Source organism: Onychostruthus taczanowskii, unplaced genomic scaffold (genome assembly GCF_017590055.1).
Source record: "Onychostruthus taczanowskii isolate IOZ18803 unplaced genomic scaffold, ASM1759005v1 scaffold36, whole genome shotgun sequence".
Classification (NCBI taxonomy): Eukaryota; Metazoa; Chordata; class Aves; order Passeriformes; family Passeridae; genus Onychostruthus; species Onychostruthus taczanowskii.
In genome coordinates, this window is record NW_024501015.1 from 1944505 (window position 1) to 1962277 (window position 17773).

Sequence of the window (17773 nt, forward strand, 5' to 3'; positions counted from 1 at the left end):
TGTATTAAAGTATGTAGCCAGACCAGTATCTTCTCCATACAATACCACCTTCCCGCCCACCCTTCTCAAATGGAGACATAAGAAAAACATGTGAAAATTTTATGGGCATGAAAAGTAACCTGGAGTTAGGGGTACTCGTAGAGAGGATAGAGTTTCAAAGCTACAATCCAGAGCAGCCCTGAGCACATGAGAATGAGTGACTATTGTTTGTTTACAGCACATGTGCTGATAAAGAAAGAAAGAAAGAAAGAAAGAAAGAAAGAAAGAAAGAAAGAAAGAAAGAAGAAAGAAAGAAAAAATCGAAATCTAAATCTGGTCTTGCAAGAACATTGAGTCAATATGCAATCACATAAACAGTTTTTAGCATAAGTATGTCAAAAGTTGTTTACCACAATCTGTGTCCAGCTGCAAGGAAGCAGACTACCCTTTAAAGTTACCAAACGACCCTAACTAAACTATGGTTCAAGACTAATAAGATCGTCAGAATTGTCTGTCATTTGCAGACTGTGTTGCCATAGATCTATTTGATTGAAGACACCTACTGTTCCACACATAAATGTCAAGTTTCATAATATTTCCAATGCTACACTCTTTTTTTTTATTCTTTTTTTTTTTTTTCTCTTCTTTTTAATAAGTGGAAGAAAGCTACAAGTTACTCTGAAAAAATATTTCCAGATAACGTGGATTTTCCACGCGGCTGGCCAAAGCTAAGAGAAAATAAAAGGTCAACTGCAATTTAGAAAGTCCTTCTATATTATTTCACATCCTCATCACCAACTTCTTGCATCCTTTCCCCTTCCTACAGTTCTTTTCCGCGGTGCTCAGCGGTCAGGGCAAGGGCCACCCCACATCGCAGGGTACCATTCCGGTCACCGCACACTCCTCGCCGTTCTCCATGCCGGATAGATGTATAAAACACTTACCTTCGCGCATTTCTTAACCCAAAGCCCAGAGGCTTTAACTCCACGGAGAAGCCCCAGCGTCTCCCCCCTCCCCTGGCATCCCGAGCGGCTTTTTGTACAGCGGAGCTCGGTAAGTGCAATAATTACCCGTGTGGCTCCAGGGATGCAAAGTGAACAAAGGCCAAGATTTTCCTTTTTTTTTTTTTTTTTTTTTTTCCTCTTCCCTCCGCAGGGCTGCTCCCCTTGCCCCGGGCGGCTTTGACATTGATCTGAAGATCGCCATCTTGTGGCAAAGCAGCCCCTAAACCGCTGCCGACGTCCGTCCGTCCGTCCGTCTGCCCGCCCGCCCGCCGGGGCCCCGCGGCAGGACGGCGGGCGGGCGGGGGGACGGACAGACGGCGGCGGAGAGCAATGGTCGCTCACCTCCCGGTGTAAAAGCCTCTGGGCGAACCTCCGCTGCCTTTGGAGTGATGCATTTGGTACAGGCGAGCGGACAAGTCACGGACAGTTTTTATGGCCGCAATGTCACAGCAACACAGAGGATGCGATTTTATTGGGCTAGGAAATCCAAACCCCGACCACAGAAACTCCATGTTTTTACTGTCTCTAGGATTGGCTCTGAATACCAGTTAATTTTTAACCAGGAAAGGAAGCTTGCAGGCTTAATTTTCATTGCCATTCAGCTCTCCATCCGTCCCTCTGTCCCTCTCTCACCGTCTGTCCATCCATCTGTCTGTCTCCTTTTAACTGGCATTTCCCCTTGCATACTAGACAAACAAACAAACAAAGTCCTCTCTTTTCCCCCTCACTTTTCCACATTCCCTTTGGGTAAACGTTGTCTGGCTGGGTGGCGGTGGTCAACAAAGGCCCAAAGTCAGTAAGTCCTTCACCTCAAGGTTATGGGTGATGTCCAAGCAATACAGAAGTTCAAAGCCAGTAAACAATGCAAAAACAGAATCCACTTTCTTCTGCTGATTAGGATTAGGGTCAACATTAAAGACTCAAATACTCTCCTCAAAACACATTCCTATCTCAGCTATTGTTTGGTGTTTGTGGCTTTCTCCCCCCCTGCCCTCTCCAACTTTCTCCCTTCAGCCCTCCTCCCCCCCGCTGCCCGCCTCAGTCCACCCCCTCCCTGCCTTGGAGATCAAGGACAATTTCAAACAGTCCATTTCCACCACATTGCCATGCGGATTCCTTTCCCCAAAGACAACAATTTTCTTAAGGCTCTCAGATTCTGGCCGCATCCATCAGCTGCCTTGAAACTTCCCTTTGGTGCCAGCTTATAAAATGCTTCCCAAATGCTACTGACAAGCATTTCTCCTGGACACATGTGGCGGGGAGCAAGCAGCAATGGCACATCCAGCCCTCGAGCATAGGACCTTGCCCCGCCGGTGCTGGCAGGAGAACGAGAAGGCCTAACACGTAGCGAGCTATGAGCACACTTAATTTTCCTTTTCCTGTGACCCGCTGAAAGTATGCTCAAACAAGCCTAGGTTCACTTGTTAACTCCAGAGTAGAAGATTTAACGATGAAGTTCACAAAAGAAGAGTAATTCGCCCCAAATGACTGAAGAAGGTCATGAGGAATTTCGGGTCCCAGAGTTACATCGGGTAAAAGAACATGCAGTAACGTAACACCAGAGTAAAAATATAAAGTTTCCCTTTTTTTTAAATTTATTTTATTTTCCTTGTGCGCTGTTCCACTGTATACATGCAACCAAATACTTGCGCATATTAAAAGAAAACTGTATATACATATAGATGATACATATTGAAAACAGTGACATCATATAAAGATATTGCATTTTGTGAATTGTGACAAAGAAATTACATCCATTTGGTAAAATTTATTAGTCAAAAACATTCTTATCACCACTTTGCTGCACATGTAAAGAAATTCCACACCCTTTAGCCCCAAAGGAACAATAAACAAAACAAAACAAAAAAACCCCCCCCCAAATAAAAAAAATAAAAAAAAAAAAAAACGGGGGCAAAAAAAAAGGGTATTTGAACAAAATAGGTCATGGGTTCTTATTTTTTTTATTATTTACAAGTCTTGTAAAACACCGTTCCTGTATGAAATATACATTCAGATATTCTCGACAGCAAATTACCTCAATGATAGAACACGGTATCCTTTGTAAACTGATATAGAATTTTAAATATTTTCCTTTTTTTTCCTCTTTTTTTTAATTGCATTTTTTCACACTTTGGTTCCTGCAGGGAAATATATATATATTTATAGATATTTAAAATAAGTTCAAACAACTCTCCATTCTTTGCATACGTCGACTGGGCGACAAAGTAGAGCTCATGACATTTAAAGTAGACAACAACAAAATTACCATATTTACATTGTTTGGCTTCTGTTTAAACTCCTCACTAGTCACCTTTAAACGAACATGCAATAGTTATTTTAATCATCCAATGTTAGTGCATTGCACAACTCCAAGTTTCAATTAAGCGTTGTGTGGTATTTGCTAAACTGTCGTTCTCCACAGGTATTTCCTGAAGAAAGTTTGTGAGCCAGAAGCCAGAAGGTTAGTTTCCTTTAAGGAGTTGTTTCTCTTAAAATGCTGAAATTCACACTTTTTTGCCGATTTATTTTTAGTATTTGTATATGATTTGTCTCCAAAAAGATGGCAACGCATAGTCTGTTGTCATAAATAAAACAAGAGCTAATTAAATTTTTCTAATTTTATTTTTAGTGATTGTTTCTTTACGACATATGGCGAATTTATACCTGATTTTTAAAAGTAAATAATTAATTTTTTCATTTCGGTCTTTTTTCCCTCGCCCCCATCCCACCCCACACCCCCAAAGGAAACTCTACTATAACCATCACTACATCCATATTACAACTACTCGCGGTTTGGCCCCAGGAAGGTGTGGACATGACTCCCCCCCTTTCTTTAGTTCTGTATGTGTGTGTGTCCTTGTGTGTGTGTGTGCCCGTCCTTCAATTCTTATTCATTCACGAGCAATGAAACCCTGCCTGTAACCCAGATATTTTCCTAAGGAAGAACAAAAGATTAGTTCTCAGAGTTTATGTTCTGCAGTGGTCCTGGTTGGGTGAGCCCGACCTGGCAATCTCCAGACAGCTGTTCCACAGCAGCACAGGGGCGAGGAAGGGCCGAGGATGGGCGAGTCCGGGGATGGAGAAGGACCGTCCCCGCCCGTGCCTGCCGAAAGCGGTGGCAGGGTGAGCCGCAGTGCCTGGAAAGGTAAGAGGTATGGATTTTGCACTCAGAGGTGACGTGCACGTTTAGAAATGGATCCCATGTGGGTCAAAATCAAATCGATTCCAGTTGATATGTAAATATATATATAAAAAAATCATCATCGCAGTTCCAGAGTAGGTTTACATGTGTGTAAAACCTTAGATTCTTCTAGTCCCGTCAGATACACACCTCCTTCCTCCACGTAACCCCGTGGCTTGACCTTGTCAAGGGCGAAATCTGAATTTAATCTCGTCTTGAAAAACGCTATGAGTTTTAAAGTAGTGGATTAGCTGAGTAATATTGTAATCGGTCCCTGTTAATTTTTTTTTCTTTCATTCTTCTGTTCTGAAACCATATTTTGACTTGACGGTCGGTCAGATTGAGCATTCGGGAGAGCTGGAGGCGTTTCTCTTTGTTTATGTAGACACTGAAGAAGAATTCCCTTTCTAACTCTCTAATCTGGTATTTGGTGTATGGGCATCTCTTTTTACGCGTACGTTGTCCACCTGTGGAGCGAAAAAAGGCAGAAACATTTGAGACCCGGCGGTCGCCGGCGGCGGGGGCTGAGAAGGGACTGGGGTACTCTCAGGGAAAGCAGTTAATGTGGAAAAGACGCGTTTTGCCCGCTCCGGGGCCGGACTTGGTGGGTCTGGAGCTTGGCGCCAGCCCTCCTCCCTGGCGGGTGCGCGCAGCCGGGCCCGGGACCCGCCGGCACACCCCGGCTCCTGCAGCGCCGCGGCCCCGGGCAGCGTGCAGGGCGAAACCCCCGCCGAGACGCGGGGATCCGGCCTCGCTTCCTCCGCGGGGAGGGCAGCTGGAGGAAAGAGCGGTGGCGGGGGGTTCTTGCGGATTTCACGAGCCGGAGGAAAGCCTTTGTAGGCTGCTCCGCCGGGAGCCGCCACGCACGCCGAGCCGCCCAGGGAGCAGCCATCACCTGGCTGCCTGCAGCGGGAGGGGGGCCCGAGCCCAGCCCTGCCCGAGCCCCTGCCCGCCTGGATCTCGCCCTCCTTCCCTGGCCTAATCCCGTCTCTACGTCCCGAGCAGAGGAAAAACCCCAGAGCCCGAGGCTGAGGCGTCTCCTTCTCCCCCTAGCCGGCTATTTTCAAGCACGTTCTCCACAGCATCGAGGTATTCTCCTCTCGATTAGCCATTACGGTTTTAAAGTTCATTAAGCAGAATATAAAAGGTTTCAAGGTTCAGGAGCTCTTTACATTAAACGTAGCTGCTATCCCTTTAAAAACTTCCTTTTCTGGTACAGTTCATTGTCGAGGTATTTTTTTCCCCCCGGCCGTATACTAGCTTTGCCTTTTAAAAAGCCCACATAAAAAAATCAGACTTTGACAGATTGAATAACAATTGTAAGTAACAAACTGTTGGACAGAAGGCAACACGTAATTGCCACAGTGCCTTAGTAAAATGGCTTCCTTTAGACAAAAAGGCCAGCTTTAGGTTAATTTGCTTCTTTTAATATATTGCTACAGTTCAGGCGGCTACTTTATCTGTTAAACGCTATTCTAGCGCAATCGTTAAAACGGCGAAGGCTTTGAATTCAGCTCCTAACTAGACTTCTGGTGCAACACATGGCTTTTATAAAATCACTGGATTACATTGATATCAAAGGAGTCAGGATCTCCTTTTTTTGCCGAATTTACAGGCACAGATCTAACATTATTATATTTTTCAAGAGCTGGCCACGGAACTGTTTTTTTTTTATTATTATTATTAAAAAAAAAAAAAAAAAGAAAAAAAAAAGGAGAAGAAAAAGAAAAAAAAATTAGGCATCCATTGCCCGGTGGGTATTTCACGGCCAATTTCAGCACTAAACACGTGATCTCGCCTTTTATAACAAAGTTTTGTTGGGGGAAATCTAAAGGCCCTTCATAAACCTTATATGCTTATAAAACAGCATATAAAAATTTAACAGCGGCGGTGCGCTAGATTTCAAGCTGCCTTTCCTAAAAGCGCTCCGGCGCTGCCTTTATACGTACTGGAACTGCCGGATTTCTCCTCATTGTTGCCGGAAGATGACTCGGGGCTGCTGCTGCTCTCCGGCCGCCTCCTCCTCTCCTTCTCCGCCGCCGTCGCCGCCGCCCTGCCGCAGCCGCCCTCCGAACTTGAAGTTGCCGCCGCCGCCGCCCCGGCGGCCGCGGGCGCCTTCTCGCCACTCTTGTCTACCGGGTAGTCCGCCGAGGCCAGGTTTTCCGCCGTGCCATAAGCCGTCTCGAAAAATTGGTCGAAAGCCTGGGGCAGGACCCCGTTCCTGCCCACCGTGCTATAGAAATTGGAGGAGACGTTGGTGCTGGGGTGGTAGACGTTAGCTGTGTTTTTGCCGAACATCTCGCCCATGCTAGCAGTGTTGGTGGCAGGCAGGCAGTCTCTGTGCATGATCTCCTCTGCGGAGTAGCAGTGGGGCAGATTGTTCCTGGGGTGCCATTTACTGGAGGGATCAATGGCATATTCCCTGAAGGTAACTTCTCTCACAGGTTGGACCTGGGGTAGGTTGGAGGAGTAGGAGTATGTCATAGGGCGAGAAGACGGGGTTTGGGGCAAAAAAGAAGGGAGGCTGGAAAAATCAGGACCCGAGACGTAGTAAGTACAACTTGGCAAATACATGTTAGAGGAACAAGGAACACGCTCATCAAAATCCATCATTAGGGCTACCTCGGCTTCTCCGCATTAGCTGAGCTTAACATGATTCTCTAACGCAGCTGCCCCTTTGAAGCGGATCCGTGAAGTAAGAGATGGGGAGACGTAGGCTGACGTGGAGAGCTCTCCCGGCGGCGGCAGGGAGGTGCGGTCACGTGGCCCGACGTTGACATTGACGAGCGGCGGGCCCGGGCCCCGCTCCCTTTGTGGCCGTCGCAAAGGGGGAAAGCAACAGCTCGTCGCCAGCGCCCGGGGGCGAGCCGAGCGCAGGTTGGCCGGGGGGGAGCCCAGGGGGACACACAGCCGCCCTGCCACTGCCCCAGACTTAGCCGCCCGGGCCCTGGCACCCTCTGGCTCTGGAGCAGAGAGGCTTATCAATCCCCCCCAGGGTTAGGTGAGACCTTTCTGTTTGTTTGTGGGCTTGCTGGGGCGTTCGGCGGCTCGCTGGCAGGCTCCGAGGAGGAGGGCACCGTAGAGATGCACGCACGCTTTCTTGAGGAAAGCTGCTTACGAGGAGGAGGAAAACGCTCCTGAAGAAAACGTCCTTCCCCCCCTCCCCTTTTTTTAAAATTATTTCTCTCTTTTTTCCCCCCTTTTTTATTTTTGCGATCGCTTTGAGCTTTCGGTCCTCCCCCCTAAAAAAAAAAAAAAAAAAAAAAAAAAAAAGCCCCCACTCTTCAGGGTTTTTCTGGAAACCTTACTAGGAAGAATGTGCCAGGGTCAAGTCTTTACTGATTTTCATGGTGAATAGATTACATGCTTGCATTCATGTTCACTTCCGAAGCGCTTAGTGTCTTCCTTCCCTTACTTACATATTAACCTCAAATACCCCGCGCGGCTTCAGCCAAGCTTTACTGGAGGTAGTTAACAATGTCGGGTCCCCAGGATGCAGGTTTCCCCTCCTCACCCTCTCCAAACCATCCCTTGCCTCAGTCGCAACGCCAGAAACCCAGCAAGCCCTTTAAAGTGCAGACCACGGAGCTAAAGACTGTTTGCTGATCTCTCCGCCTCAACTCTGCAACTAAATGCTTGGAAAACCAGTGGATATTGGGCTACCCCAGCTTGACAAATACTCCGAGTTTAATTGCCAGAAGCCCAGTTAAAATTATTTGACATACTGTTAACCCGTAGAAGCAAACTCGCCGTACCGAGATACTTTCCTTTTAGCTTTGTGTCGTCGCTGAAGGCTGACACCCAAGGAGACCAATTTCAAAAACCTGGTTAAACTTTTACTATTGTTGCATGAAAGGGATGATATAGAAAGCGGATTGTACAGGGCAGAGACGAAAAAGTACTTTTCTGCCAATAAAAATGCACACCCCTCCGAACAAGCAGAGCCAAAGAAAACACAGGAATACGCCAAAGAATACAGCACCTTTTGAGGCACGGACATCCCTAAGCTCTCGGAAAAAGTATTTTTTTTGTTCTTCTGATGCTCGATTTCAGAAAAGAAATATCTGAGTTCCGGCTGGATTTTATCAAAATAGAAAAACAGAGTGGCAAACGGCTATTGTGAAGTCGGTACTCTTAGGAAATCAGACGTAGTTCAAGATCCATGCCCCCGTGGACTTGGGAGGCTAGTGGAAGGGAAACGAAAATGTTAGGGAAATAATATTTGGATTTCCCCCCCCTCTTCCTCTGCAGTGCTGTGGAAGTATTTATATATCCGGAGAAAGTTCTCCAGTAAATTGTGGAGATCCTCGGTATTTAAATGTCAACATCGATTTGTTTATTTATTGCTTAGCTTATCGTAACCGACACAATAACAAATCTAATCATGTTATGCAGAGAGAAAATATTCTCATTATGTATTTCCCCTACATTATAGTTAACTATTGCGTTTGAATTCAAGCTGTAAATTCAAGATTATCAAGTAATTACTTTGTAGTGGAGTAAACTAATTTATTAGCATTAATGTTTATATGCCTTTTTCTTATTTTACAAGGGTTACCGTTCACAAATCAAATGCTCTGGACGTATCCCTGTAATGAACTCTTTATTTTGGTTTGCTGCAAGAACTTCTTATGCTTACTGCACGTCTGTGAGCTGAACTTGAAATTAATGAATTAATCTTCCAGCTTGACATATTTGCTAGAAAGTGGATGGAAAGAGATTGCATGTCGTCAAAACCGCTAGCAGAAGACTGCAATGTCGTTTAGGGATTGTAAAAAGGTTTGGGGGCTTTCCCTCTCTCTCCCTTTTAATTTTTTTTTTTTTTTAACTTGAGGTGGGGAGGGATGTGCCAGAGCTCTGCTTGGCTTTTTCCTTAAGGCTGTAATTTTCCTCGCATTCACTTTCCCCCTAGTTTTTTGCGGGGGGTGGTCGTGGTGGGGTGGTGGGTGGAGTGGACTGGGGGGTCGGAAGCCCTCTTTTGGTGTCCGAACATTGGTTATTTTCCCTGTATACCCGCACCGTTCAATTCCGTCGATGAAAACCTCTCCCCACACCCTGCACACACGCAGACACTCCTCCCTTCGAACAAAAAGGAATGTATAAGGATTTCAGTGACTTTGAGATAACAAAGGCGCCACCATTGCCGAGCCTCGCCCCGCCTCTGTGTGATGGCAAACAAATTCTTGCACTTGTATTAGGGCTTTTAAGGCTATAATTGAACACGGCGCGTCTAGGGGAACCGAAAACAGTTCTAGACTGACCTGCGGTTTTATAGCACTTTGGCAGTCAACTTCAGCTTGTGTCAGAGCAGACATGACAGAGCTGCCCAACACTTAGTCGCGGGACGCCACCTCCTCGGACTCACTGCAGCCGCCCTCTAGCATTTCAATAAATTTCAAACCTTGGGGCTAGAAATGGGGAGCAGAGCTGGCACAGGTTTGTATGGGGCTCTTTGCCGCTCCTCTCTGCAGCGGGGGCTGCGGCGCCGTGCGAGGCTCCGCCGTGCCAGAGGTCGGTGCTGCCTCTGGGAAACAAAGGGAAATTAAGGCAAGAAGGGCGAGAAGGCAACTGGAAACAGGAGTGTGTGTGCGTGGGTGTGCGTGTGTCTGGGCATATATGTGCTTGCACAGCATGCACACGTGCAGCCCCGATGCCTGCTTTTGAATCGCTGGAGCTCTCTCCCCCACCTCTCCAAACCAAGCAGCCTATTTCTCTTCAAGCGGGTTTGTAAGGCAGGGGGACCCCAAAACGCCTCCGGGTGCCGCCTGCACAACAAGCGGGAAGGGTGATGGGGAAAACCGAGGGGGGCTCAGCTCGTCTGGGAGCGAGTAGACACCCAAGGCACAGGCTGTTCTTTGCTTTATTTGCTGTTAAGTGAAACAAGAGATAATGTACGCTAAAAGTCCCGGAATGTGTGGGTAATTGCAGGGAGCCTGCTGTTAAGTTGCTGTGTTCAGCACAATTATCAATGTTGATTATTTGGTCTAATGTTGAATTGCTCTTTTAATACAGTAATTGGGACTTCCGCGTTGAGGAAGGGGGAAAACCGAGCCTTCCCCTCGCTAACCTCACTGAGAACAACATAAACAAAGGCAGGCATTTCGTTTGGAGAAGCAAAATGCATTCGTTACGCCTTCCCATGTATTTCGACCGGATTAGAGAGGGTAAAACCGCTCTGAATTTGGAACCTCTGCTGCAGGACGATTTTGCAAAGGAGAAGCGTGGCCAAGAGGTGGGGAGACTGTTACCCATAGCTAAGCTAAACAAAGGGAGGAGAAAAAAAGCTACATCTCTTCTTCTTTGGAGGAATATAAACAGAACTAGGACGCCTCGATAGTCTAGCTTTTACATATACAGATGGTGTGCAAGGGGAACTGTTTAACTCACTACTGCTTCTCCAAAAGGTCAAGTTCTATTGTATCTAAATTGTTGTCTTTTTGCACCGGACTTTGCTTGGAAAATATTTCAAGCCGACCATTTACCTTGCCAGTAGGGTGGGTGCCTCTAATTAACAGGAGGAACATGTGCTAGAAGGAATTTGAGTCAAGACGAGCTAATTAAAATATTACAGGATCGCTGGCTTCAATCTCTGCTGCTTCTCTCGCACAGGGAGGGTGAGGGATATTACGACTCGAGGAGGAGAAAATATCTAAGGAGTTAGGACAGTGTTTCGTAAAACTGAGGGTTGATTACTGTCTACAAAGGCTTATTAGTAAAGCATAGCATTAGGAAATTTGAAATGTTGCTAAAAAAAAAAAAAAAAAAAAAAAAAAAAAAAAAAAAAAAAAAAAAAGCAAAAAAACCCCACCAAAAACCGCACCATCTTTCCACCTTTACCAATGCAAATAGGGGCACAAGGCGATAATTCGTCACAAAATTTGCCAGGAATTCAGCTTCAGAAAAACCTGCTGATTATTGGATTTTAAATAGCTCGGGCTCAGAAGTTCTTAAAAGGCATTTTTTTTCTGTTTGCCGTTTTGTCTGTTATGGAAAGAAGCTATAGGTATACGGCTTTGTTTTGTTTGTTTGTCTGTTTGTTTTTAAACTAAATACATTTCCGTAAGATTGCAATAGAATGAAGTGCTACAATAGCTAGCTAAATAATTTAAATAATAGGTGAATTCTTGTATGTATACGTGTATATATTGATGAGATGGAAGCCCCGTTCTGTGACATGGCTATTTATTTTCCAAAACGTGAGGCGGCGTGGTTGTGATTTTGCTAGGAAACTGCAGAATACGTGTAAAGAGAACGAACAGATGTAAACAGGATTCAAAGTAATTTTGACTTTTTTTTTTTTTTTTAAACCATATTACATTATTTCAGAGGCTTGAACCCCTCAAAAGGCTGCAGTCATCTGGGCTAGAATACTTCAGATTAATTTTTAATATCAATTAGCAAAATCCTTTCTTTTCCTTTGTCATCCTCTGTCTTTTTAAGTTGCTGAAATGAAAAGGGCGATTTTTTCTTTCCCCAACCAAGCCTCCAGTCTAGTTTTAATTTTAGGATTAAACGACTACGGACCTACAGAGTATACTCGTTGTTGGCCACCTATCATGATATTTTGCATCCCTGATGAACATCTGAGGGCTCTCTGCCTCTGATAACTACAAGTAACTGAAATATTGCGGGTTTGGTGTGTGGGTTTTTTTTTTTTGGTTTTTGGTTTTTTTTTTTTTTTTTTTCCAGGAGAGGAAACTACTTCTATATAGAAAACTTCATGTTTCGGCAGCTATTCTCTTGCTCACCAGCAGACAAACGATTTGCTGTTCTGACAGCCTCCCGGCGCCTTCCCAACGCGCGGGGAGTCTCTCACAATGTCGTGTCTCCTCAACCCCCGGTTTCCCAGCCCAGAGCTCCAGGGTCTCGGGGCTCTGAACACCTCTAAAATGTTCACATTTACTACTCGGAGCCTAGTTCTGAAAGAAAATGCTGGAGGGTTTGGCAGTAAGACGAACGCAAGAAAGGTTTTCTCACACCAACTAGTATATCAGAAATTGATTGACTGACGATGCTTCTATAAATGTCCCTTTTTCTCCCCTTGAACCCTCTCGGAGGCTTTTCCAGCACAGGAAAACACAAACAATAACTTATTTTCCTCCCCCGTCTATCCAGATACAGGTGCAAGAGACTTCTAGCAAACTTAGTCTGCGGGAGAGGGGTGTCTAGGGCCAGCGGAGGGCTCTAAACTGCTGCGAAAGCAAATTTTCTTGGTTATAATGCGCCGGTACAGAAGAGCAGGCACTTTCCACTCACTCCGACCCAGACCCACAAAGCGCTGTGTCGTTAGCACCGTTTGTAGTAAGCAGGTACCAGTCCCCTTTCGTGTCAATGTATTTTATGAAGAATTCAGCAAAGCGGTTTAGGGAAACATCCCCAGTGATCCCTTGAAAGTGAGGTGTTAGTAGTCGACAGTTATCCCTGCGGACAGCCATATCCCAGGCGATGTTCCCATGCAAAGTTCACCCGCAAAAAGAGAGTGCCGCTTTACTCTATCATTAAAAAAAAAAAAAAAAAAAAAAAAAAAAGTCCGCCAAAACATTCCCGTGTCGACTTACATTTAAAAGTATTGCTAGAATCGATGCCTTGAACTTGACCTTAGATTTGTTAATCCAGGAAATATATTCACTGAGAGGAAAAAAATAATCCTATCGCTTTGCCTCTGGCAAAAGAGCATTTTCTGCATACCAATTCAGGATATAAACAAAGCACAAGAGCTATGAGATATATAATGTGCCCTCTAGATTAAGTCCAGAAAGCTGCAGAAAGTGAAATGCCTCAACGCCGGGACCAGCCTGTGGTAGTTAGACTGTTCCTGAGATGCCGAGATCCACACTATGCCGCAGAAATTCACGTCAAGGTAATTGACTGGGATTCTAAGCTAAATTGAATTTTATAGGATATAAGGTTCTCTCTAATGCGCATTAAATTTTAACAATGATTTATAAAGGTATTTCAAATTTTTATTTAATTATTTTGCCCAACTCGCCAAGAAACACATCAGATTTTACTGTACCACTGCTAACTTTATAGAAGAGCCTTATTCACATATCGTGAAACCCACCGAACTAAAGACATTTCTTCATCAATGCTTGCTTTAGGGGGCTGGTACAGGAAGTATCGCTATACTGGGACTGTCAAATCAACGACTTCAAAGCTCCAACTTCATATTTTGATGGACTCTGAGAATTGTATTATAATTAAGGTACCTGTACTTGTGCAACTTTTATAGGAAGCTATTTGTATAACAAGAGCTTAAAGTACGCGCTGCAATTTAGGATGCGATCATATGCCCATGTACAACTCAGCCAGCTCGTAAGGATCCTTGCTTGTCTCTTCTCTCATATGTAAAGCAAAGATACCCATAAAAACAGCTCTTCCTCTAAGCCTAATATGGCTGCTCTTGCCTATGCCCGGGTGGAAGCCCACTCACTGTCCCGCTTGTTTCCCTTTCCCGACTTTTCAACAAATGATGATTCTAATATCAGTCATTTCAGAAATCGGGTCTCATAAACTTGGCGGACCCACATTGCAGAGCCCAACTAAATTTGGGCAGAACATCCAGAATGGGACCAGGCGAAGGGTGGGTGCTAATCGTTCTTTCTCTTTCGGTTTTATTTTTCCCATCAAATGTTCATACAGCACAGTATTTAGAAATCCTCACATATCTAAATGTAAACCAGACACTATCTGTAGACGAAGTCCATGCAAGATTGCTTTGTATCAAAAACCACATTTTTTCCTTTTTTTTTTTTTTTTTTTTTTTTTTTTTTTTTTTTTTTTTTTCCTACCCGAAGGCATTTCGAAGCCAGGATGGAAATAACCCTCTTTTCCATTACTCTTCACCCAAGCCGACCATATAGGTCGTTTTATACCATCAGGAATAAATGAAAGCAATTTGCTTAGTGCGTTCAAATCAAGGCGATTACGAAGAAATTCAGATTAATTAAAACTGACAGGTTACAATGCCCGGCTGGCATTTTTCTCTCTAGATACACACAAACAATGGCGAAAAGCAGAGCGGTTAAACATCCTTCCCCATATTTCTTCCACACACAGCCGTCCACCCTCCTCCCCGGCACTTGAATGATTAAAATAATTTCAGAGGCAAGTACACGGGAATAAAACAACCGGGGATAAAAACCAGGAGACGCTTTTCCTTGCAGCCTGACCCAGCTCTGCAGTACAGCACGGCGCTGCACAAAGCCAAACAACCAGCAGCTCTATCTGCGAGTCTGCTCTCGTCGGGCTCTGACCCCGGCGTCTCCTGGCGCACTTTCCTGCCAAGAGACCTCTTTGCTTCCCACCTATGCTAGAGAGGAAAGCAGCATCCCTGGGGAAGGTGGAGCCGGCACCCAAGCTAGGAGAAACAGTCTTACTTTTCTCAACTGGCTCTTCGGCTCTATTAGCATCAGCTCAGGCAGCCGCCTGTCCCCAGGTCCCCGCAGGAGAAGCGGCACTTCGGCCTCAAACACCGTGGGAGAAAAGGAGTGGGGCGGGTGGGTGGGCTGGGGGGAGAGCAGGGGCCTGGGAAACTCTCCACAAAGGCCTCCCGAATGACTTTGCTCCAGTCATGCAGGGGGCTCTTTGCGAGGGGACCGGGTGGGTGTTTGCTGTTGGCTTGTTTGCTTAGTTCACCACCGAGCAAGGAGAGAGGAGAAACATTGAGCCGCCTCCAGGAAGAGCAGGAAAATCTTACCCCAGCATCCAGAAGTCTCTCGCCTGTGCAAAAATATATCCCCACGGAGATTGACAGTTAGGATTCCGCGCTGGGCTGTAGATCTCCAGTTCAGTGAGGATGGATTGCATATTTTTTGTTTCCTCTCTTACAGATTAAATATACACGGTCCACCAAACATTCCTTCTCGATTTTTCAGTGTCTTGGGTTGTTGTTGATGTAGGGGTTTATAATTTTTTTTTGTTCTAGTTGTTGTTGGTTTGCCTTTAGATGGAGAGAAATCTAGCCACTGGGGCACACCGTCCTTCCTGCCAGCTTCAGGCAAAATGCAGCGATATCACAGGCTAATGACGATTATTGCTATTATTATTACTACTACTATTATAGCTATTTTCCCCCCTCTCTCTCTCTTCCCCCCAGCCCTCTTTCTCTCTCCCCCTCTCTCTGTTTCTCTCCTGGTCCCTTAGGATTTCCGATGGCGATTTGCACACAAGGTGGTTGCAGGAGCCTAAAATGCTGTCTAATTCCACGGATTCCCATCGCACGAGTAGGAGAAATAAAATAAAAAAAAAATTAAAAAAGAAAAAAAAGAAAAAAGAAAAAGAAAAAGCAAAAGTCCCAGTGTTTTTGATCACGAGACACCCGGCCGTTCCTCCCCAGTACACCCCGGGTCACAGTACAGTAATGACCGTGGGTTGTGCGTTGTAGGACTTGACCTTTCCTACGTAGAAGAGGGCGCTTTACGCTAAGGGGAGGGAAGGGAGGGGGAAGCGGCGGGAGGAAGAGAGATGCTCTCTTTGGGGATGTTTAATCACAGTTCAGATCTAGGAACGGGCAAAGCTTCTGCCTTGCAGTACGCCATGTTGAAGCTATTCACTGGAGAAAAAAAAAAAATTCTTTTTGGGGGTGCGGGGGCGGGAAGGAGGCCGAAGGGAGGAGGATCGACTTAATGAACACTAGCATTTCGTACCCTAGTTCATGAATCAACTGCATTCAAGGGGGAGGGGGCCCAGGGAAAGGCTCACGGCGTGGCCAGAACACCCGCAGCCGGACCCCCGCAGACGCAGTCTCGTCCCGGCACCCACCGCCCCACATTCCCCCGGCCCCCGTGGAAAAACCACCCCCTGGTTCCCTCCCCCTCTTCTTTTTGGACTCCTTTAAGGGCCGAGAGTGCGCAAGGACATCTCTTCAGATCCTCATGATAGTGCATTGAAACGCATCTAAATGTTATGAATGGCGACAAACGGCCTCTTAGCGCCTGCCAATATTTTTTTTGTATTAAACGCTGTCTTGATTTTATTACTAATGCTGCCCACGGAGAATGCTGAAATGCACTAGGAATGGGATTTTATTTACGCCGTAGATATTTTTAATGTATAGACTAGAGGCCGAGATTCTTACCCTTTCTCTCAGGCATATATATATATATATATATTCTTATATATATAAAAACTCTTTTTTTTTCTGGAAGTAACAGGCAATGTTCCTAACATTTCAATATTGAGGACAACATTCCCGGGTGTTTAAACTGGAATCTTTCTGAGCAAAAGGCAGCCGAAAAAAATAGATTTAGAGTTATTATTTTTCGGAAATATGCTCCTGTCAAGGTTTATTTCCCATAGCAAACCACCTTTGCTACTGCCAAGTGCTCTAGGCGGAGATAGATTAAATACCAGATTATTTGCTGGTTGGGAAAAAAGTGTAGCATTTGTTATACCTGTCTGTCCGCGTCAAAGACATAAGGACATTTTCTGCCCATGGGAAAACTGAGGGACCCACGACGCCAAGAATCAGGCGATTATAAACTAACATTTCCAGACACTGGGAATTAAAATGTATGTCTCTGAATCCAAGACTGAAAGTGAACTACGTGGAGATTGAAGTGAAACTGATTTTTTTTTTTTTTGTCTTCAATTATATTGCGTGTTTTGTGCTAGGAATGAAATGGTGCTCTGATACTAGTGCTCCCATAAATACACTAAATATACAGTAATAGCAACAGCTTGCCCCCTCTGTCCTTTGCATCTCTCTCCACATCTGCTAAAATATTATACCTAACATTCTTGATTCAAGGGGAGCTGAGAAAATAAAGATTGTACGATGTTTACATACGTTTTGGTTTTCAATTTTGTGTTTCTTTTCCTTCCAAATCCTTCTTCCGGCATATTTTCATAACGTTTGCAAATAAAACTCCTTGCACACGTAACTGTACACAGCAATCCAGGCACACTAAGTTCCCTACCACCATTTTAAAACATTCTCTGTAACGCGGGGAGTATAAATAATAATTCTCTTTGAAACGTGTGCAAGGACGGACTTCGTGAATTAATGTATCACGTTGCTTAATTATTGTCGTTGGTGATAATATTCACTTGTAAAACGTATTAGGGATGTGTTTTAGGACTCTGGCGGCAGATTGGTGAGAGGGGAATATGTAGTACAACAGCAATTTGTACTTGAAAATGTATGTGCCAACAGCTTTTGGACGGTAAATGAAGGTAATAAATAACACGAACACACACACACACCTACATGTCCGCTCTCCCCCACGCTCCGAGGCCGCAATTACCCGGCAAAGGGACGGAGGGAGATGGAGGGATGGAGGCGCGGGGGACTGCGTGGGTACAGCCGTGGATAGGCAGACACGCGGGACGACCGAAGCGAGGGCAGGAGTGCTCGCTAGGCCCGCGGAGAGTGAATCTTTCGTGACTCGGAAAGCCGCAGACCCCGCCGTCTTGGTGCCCCGAGTCGCGGCACGGCCGCGGAGTGCTCCCTCGGCCACCTCCGCTCCCTCAGATCCCTCTTCTCGGTGCCCCGGACAGCAAGGCACGGAGCTCCCTGTCTTTGCTCACCTGATCCAGCCCCTCGCACAGTGGGATATTTCTCCAGAGGAGCCTCGAGCCGAGCCCGGAGGAGCAGGCAGCGGCTCGG

The 17773-nt window shown here is 45.5% G+C and overlaps 1 protein-coding gene across 2 annotated transcripts; it reads right to left on the minus strand.

Moving 5' to 3' along the window:
* Positions 1–3842: 3842 nt before the first annotated feature.
* On the minus strand, positions 3843–7390 carry HOXA11 (homeobox A11). 2 transcript variants are annotated; one of them, XR_005953202.1, is made up of 3 exons: positions 6114–7390; positions 4315–4631; positions 3843–4120 (listed from the first exon to the last, which is right to left on the minus strand). XR_005953202.1 is itself a non-coding variant. In XM_041411581.1 (2 exons), the coding sequence occupies exons 1-2, from the start codon at positions 6775–6777 to the stop codon at positions 4399–4401; spliced, it is 897 nt and encodes a 298-aa protein (XP_041267515.1). In that variant the 5' UTR covers positions 6778–7390; the 3' UTR covers positions 3843–4398. The 2 variants fall into 2 exon arrangements, 1 of the variants encoding a protein (XP_041267515.1); XM_041411581.1 differs by having other exon boundaries at positions 3843–4631.
* Positions 7391–17773: the final 10383 nt, after the last annotated feature.

Bases quoted from the DNA above. Each gene is read 5' to 3' on its own strand.
- HOXA11 (XM_041411581.1), bottom strand. From the start codon at position 6,777: ATGATGGATTTTGATGAGCGTGTTCCTTGTTCCTCTAACATGTATTTG. The intron at 4,632-6,113 runs GTACGTATAAAG...TTCGCTCCACAG, and splicing joins GGAGAAATCCGGCAGTTCCA to GTGGACAACGTACGCGTAAA.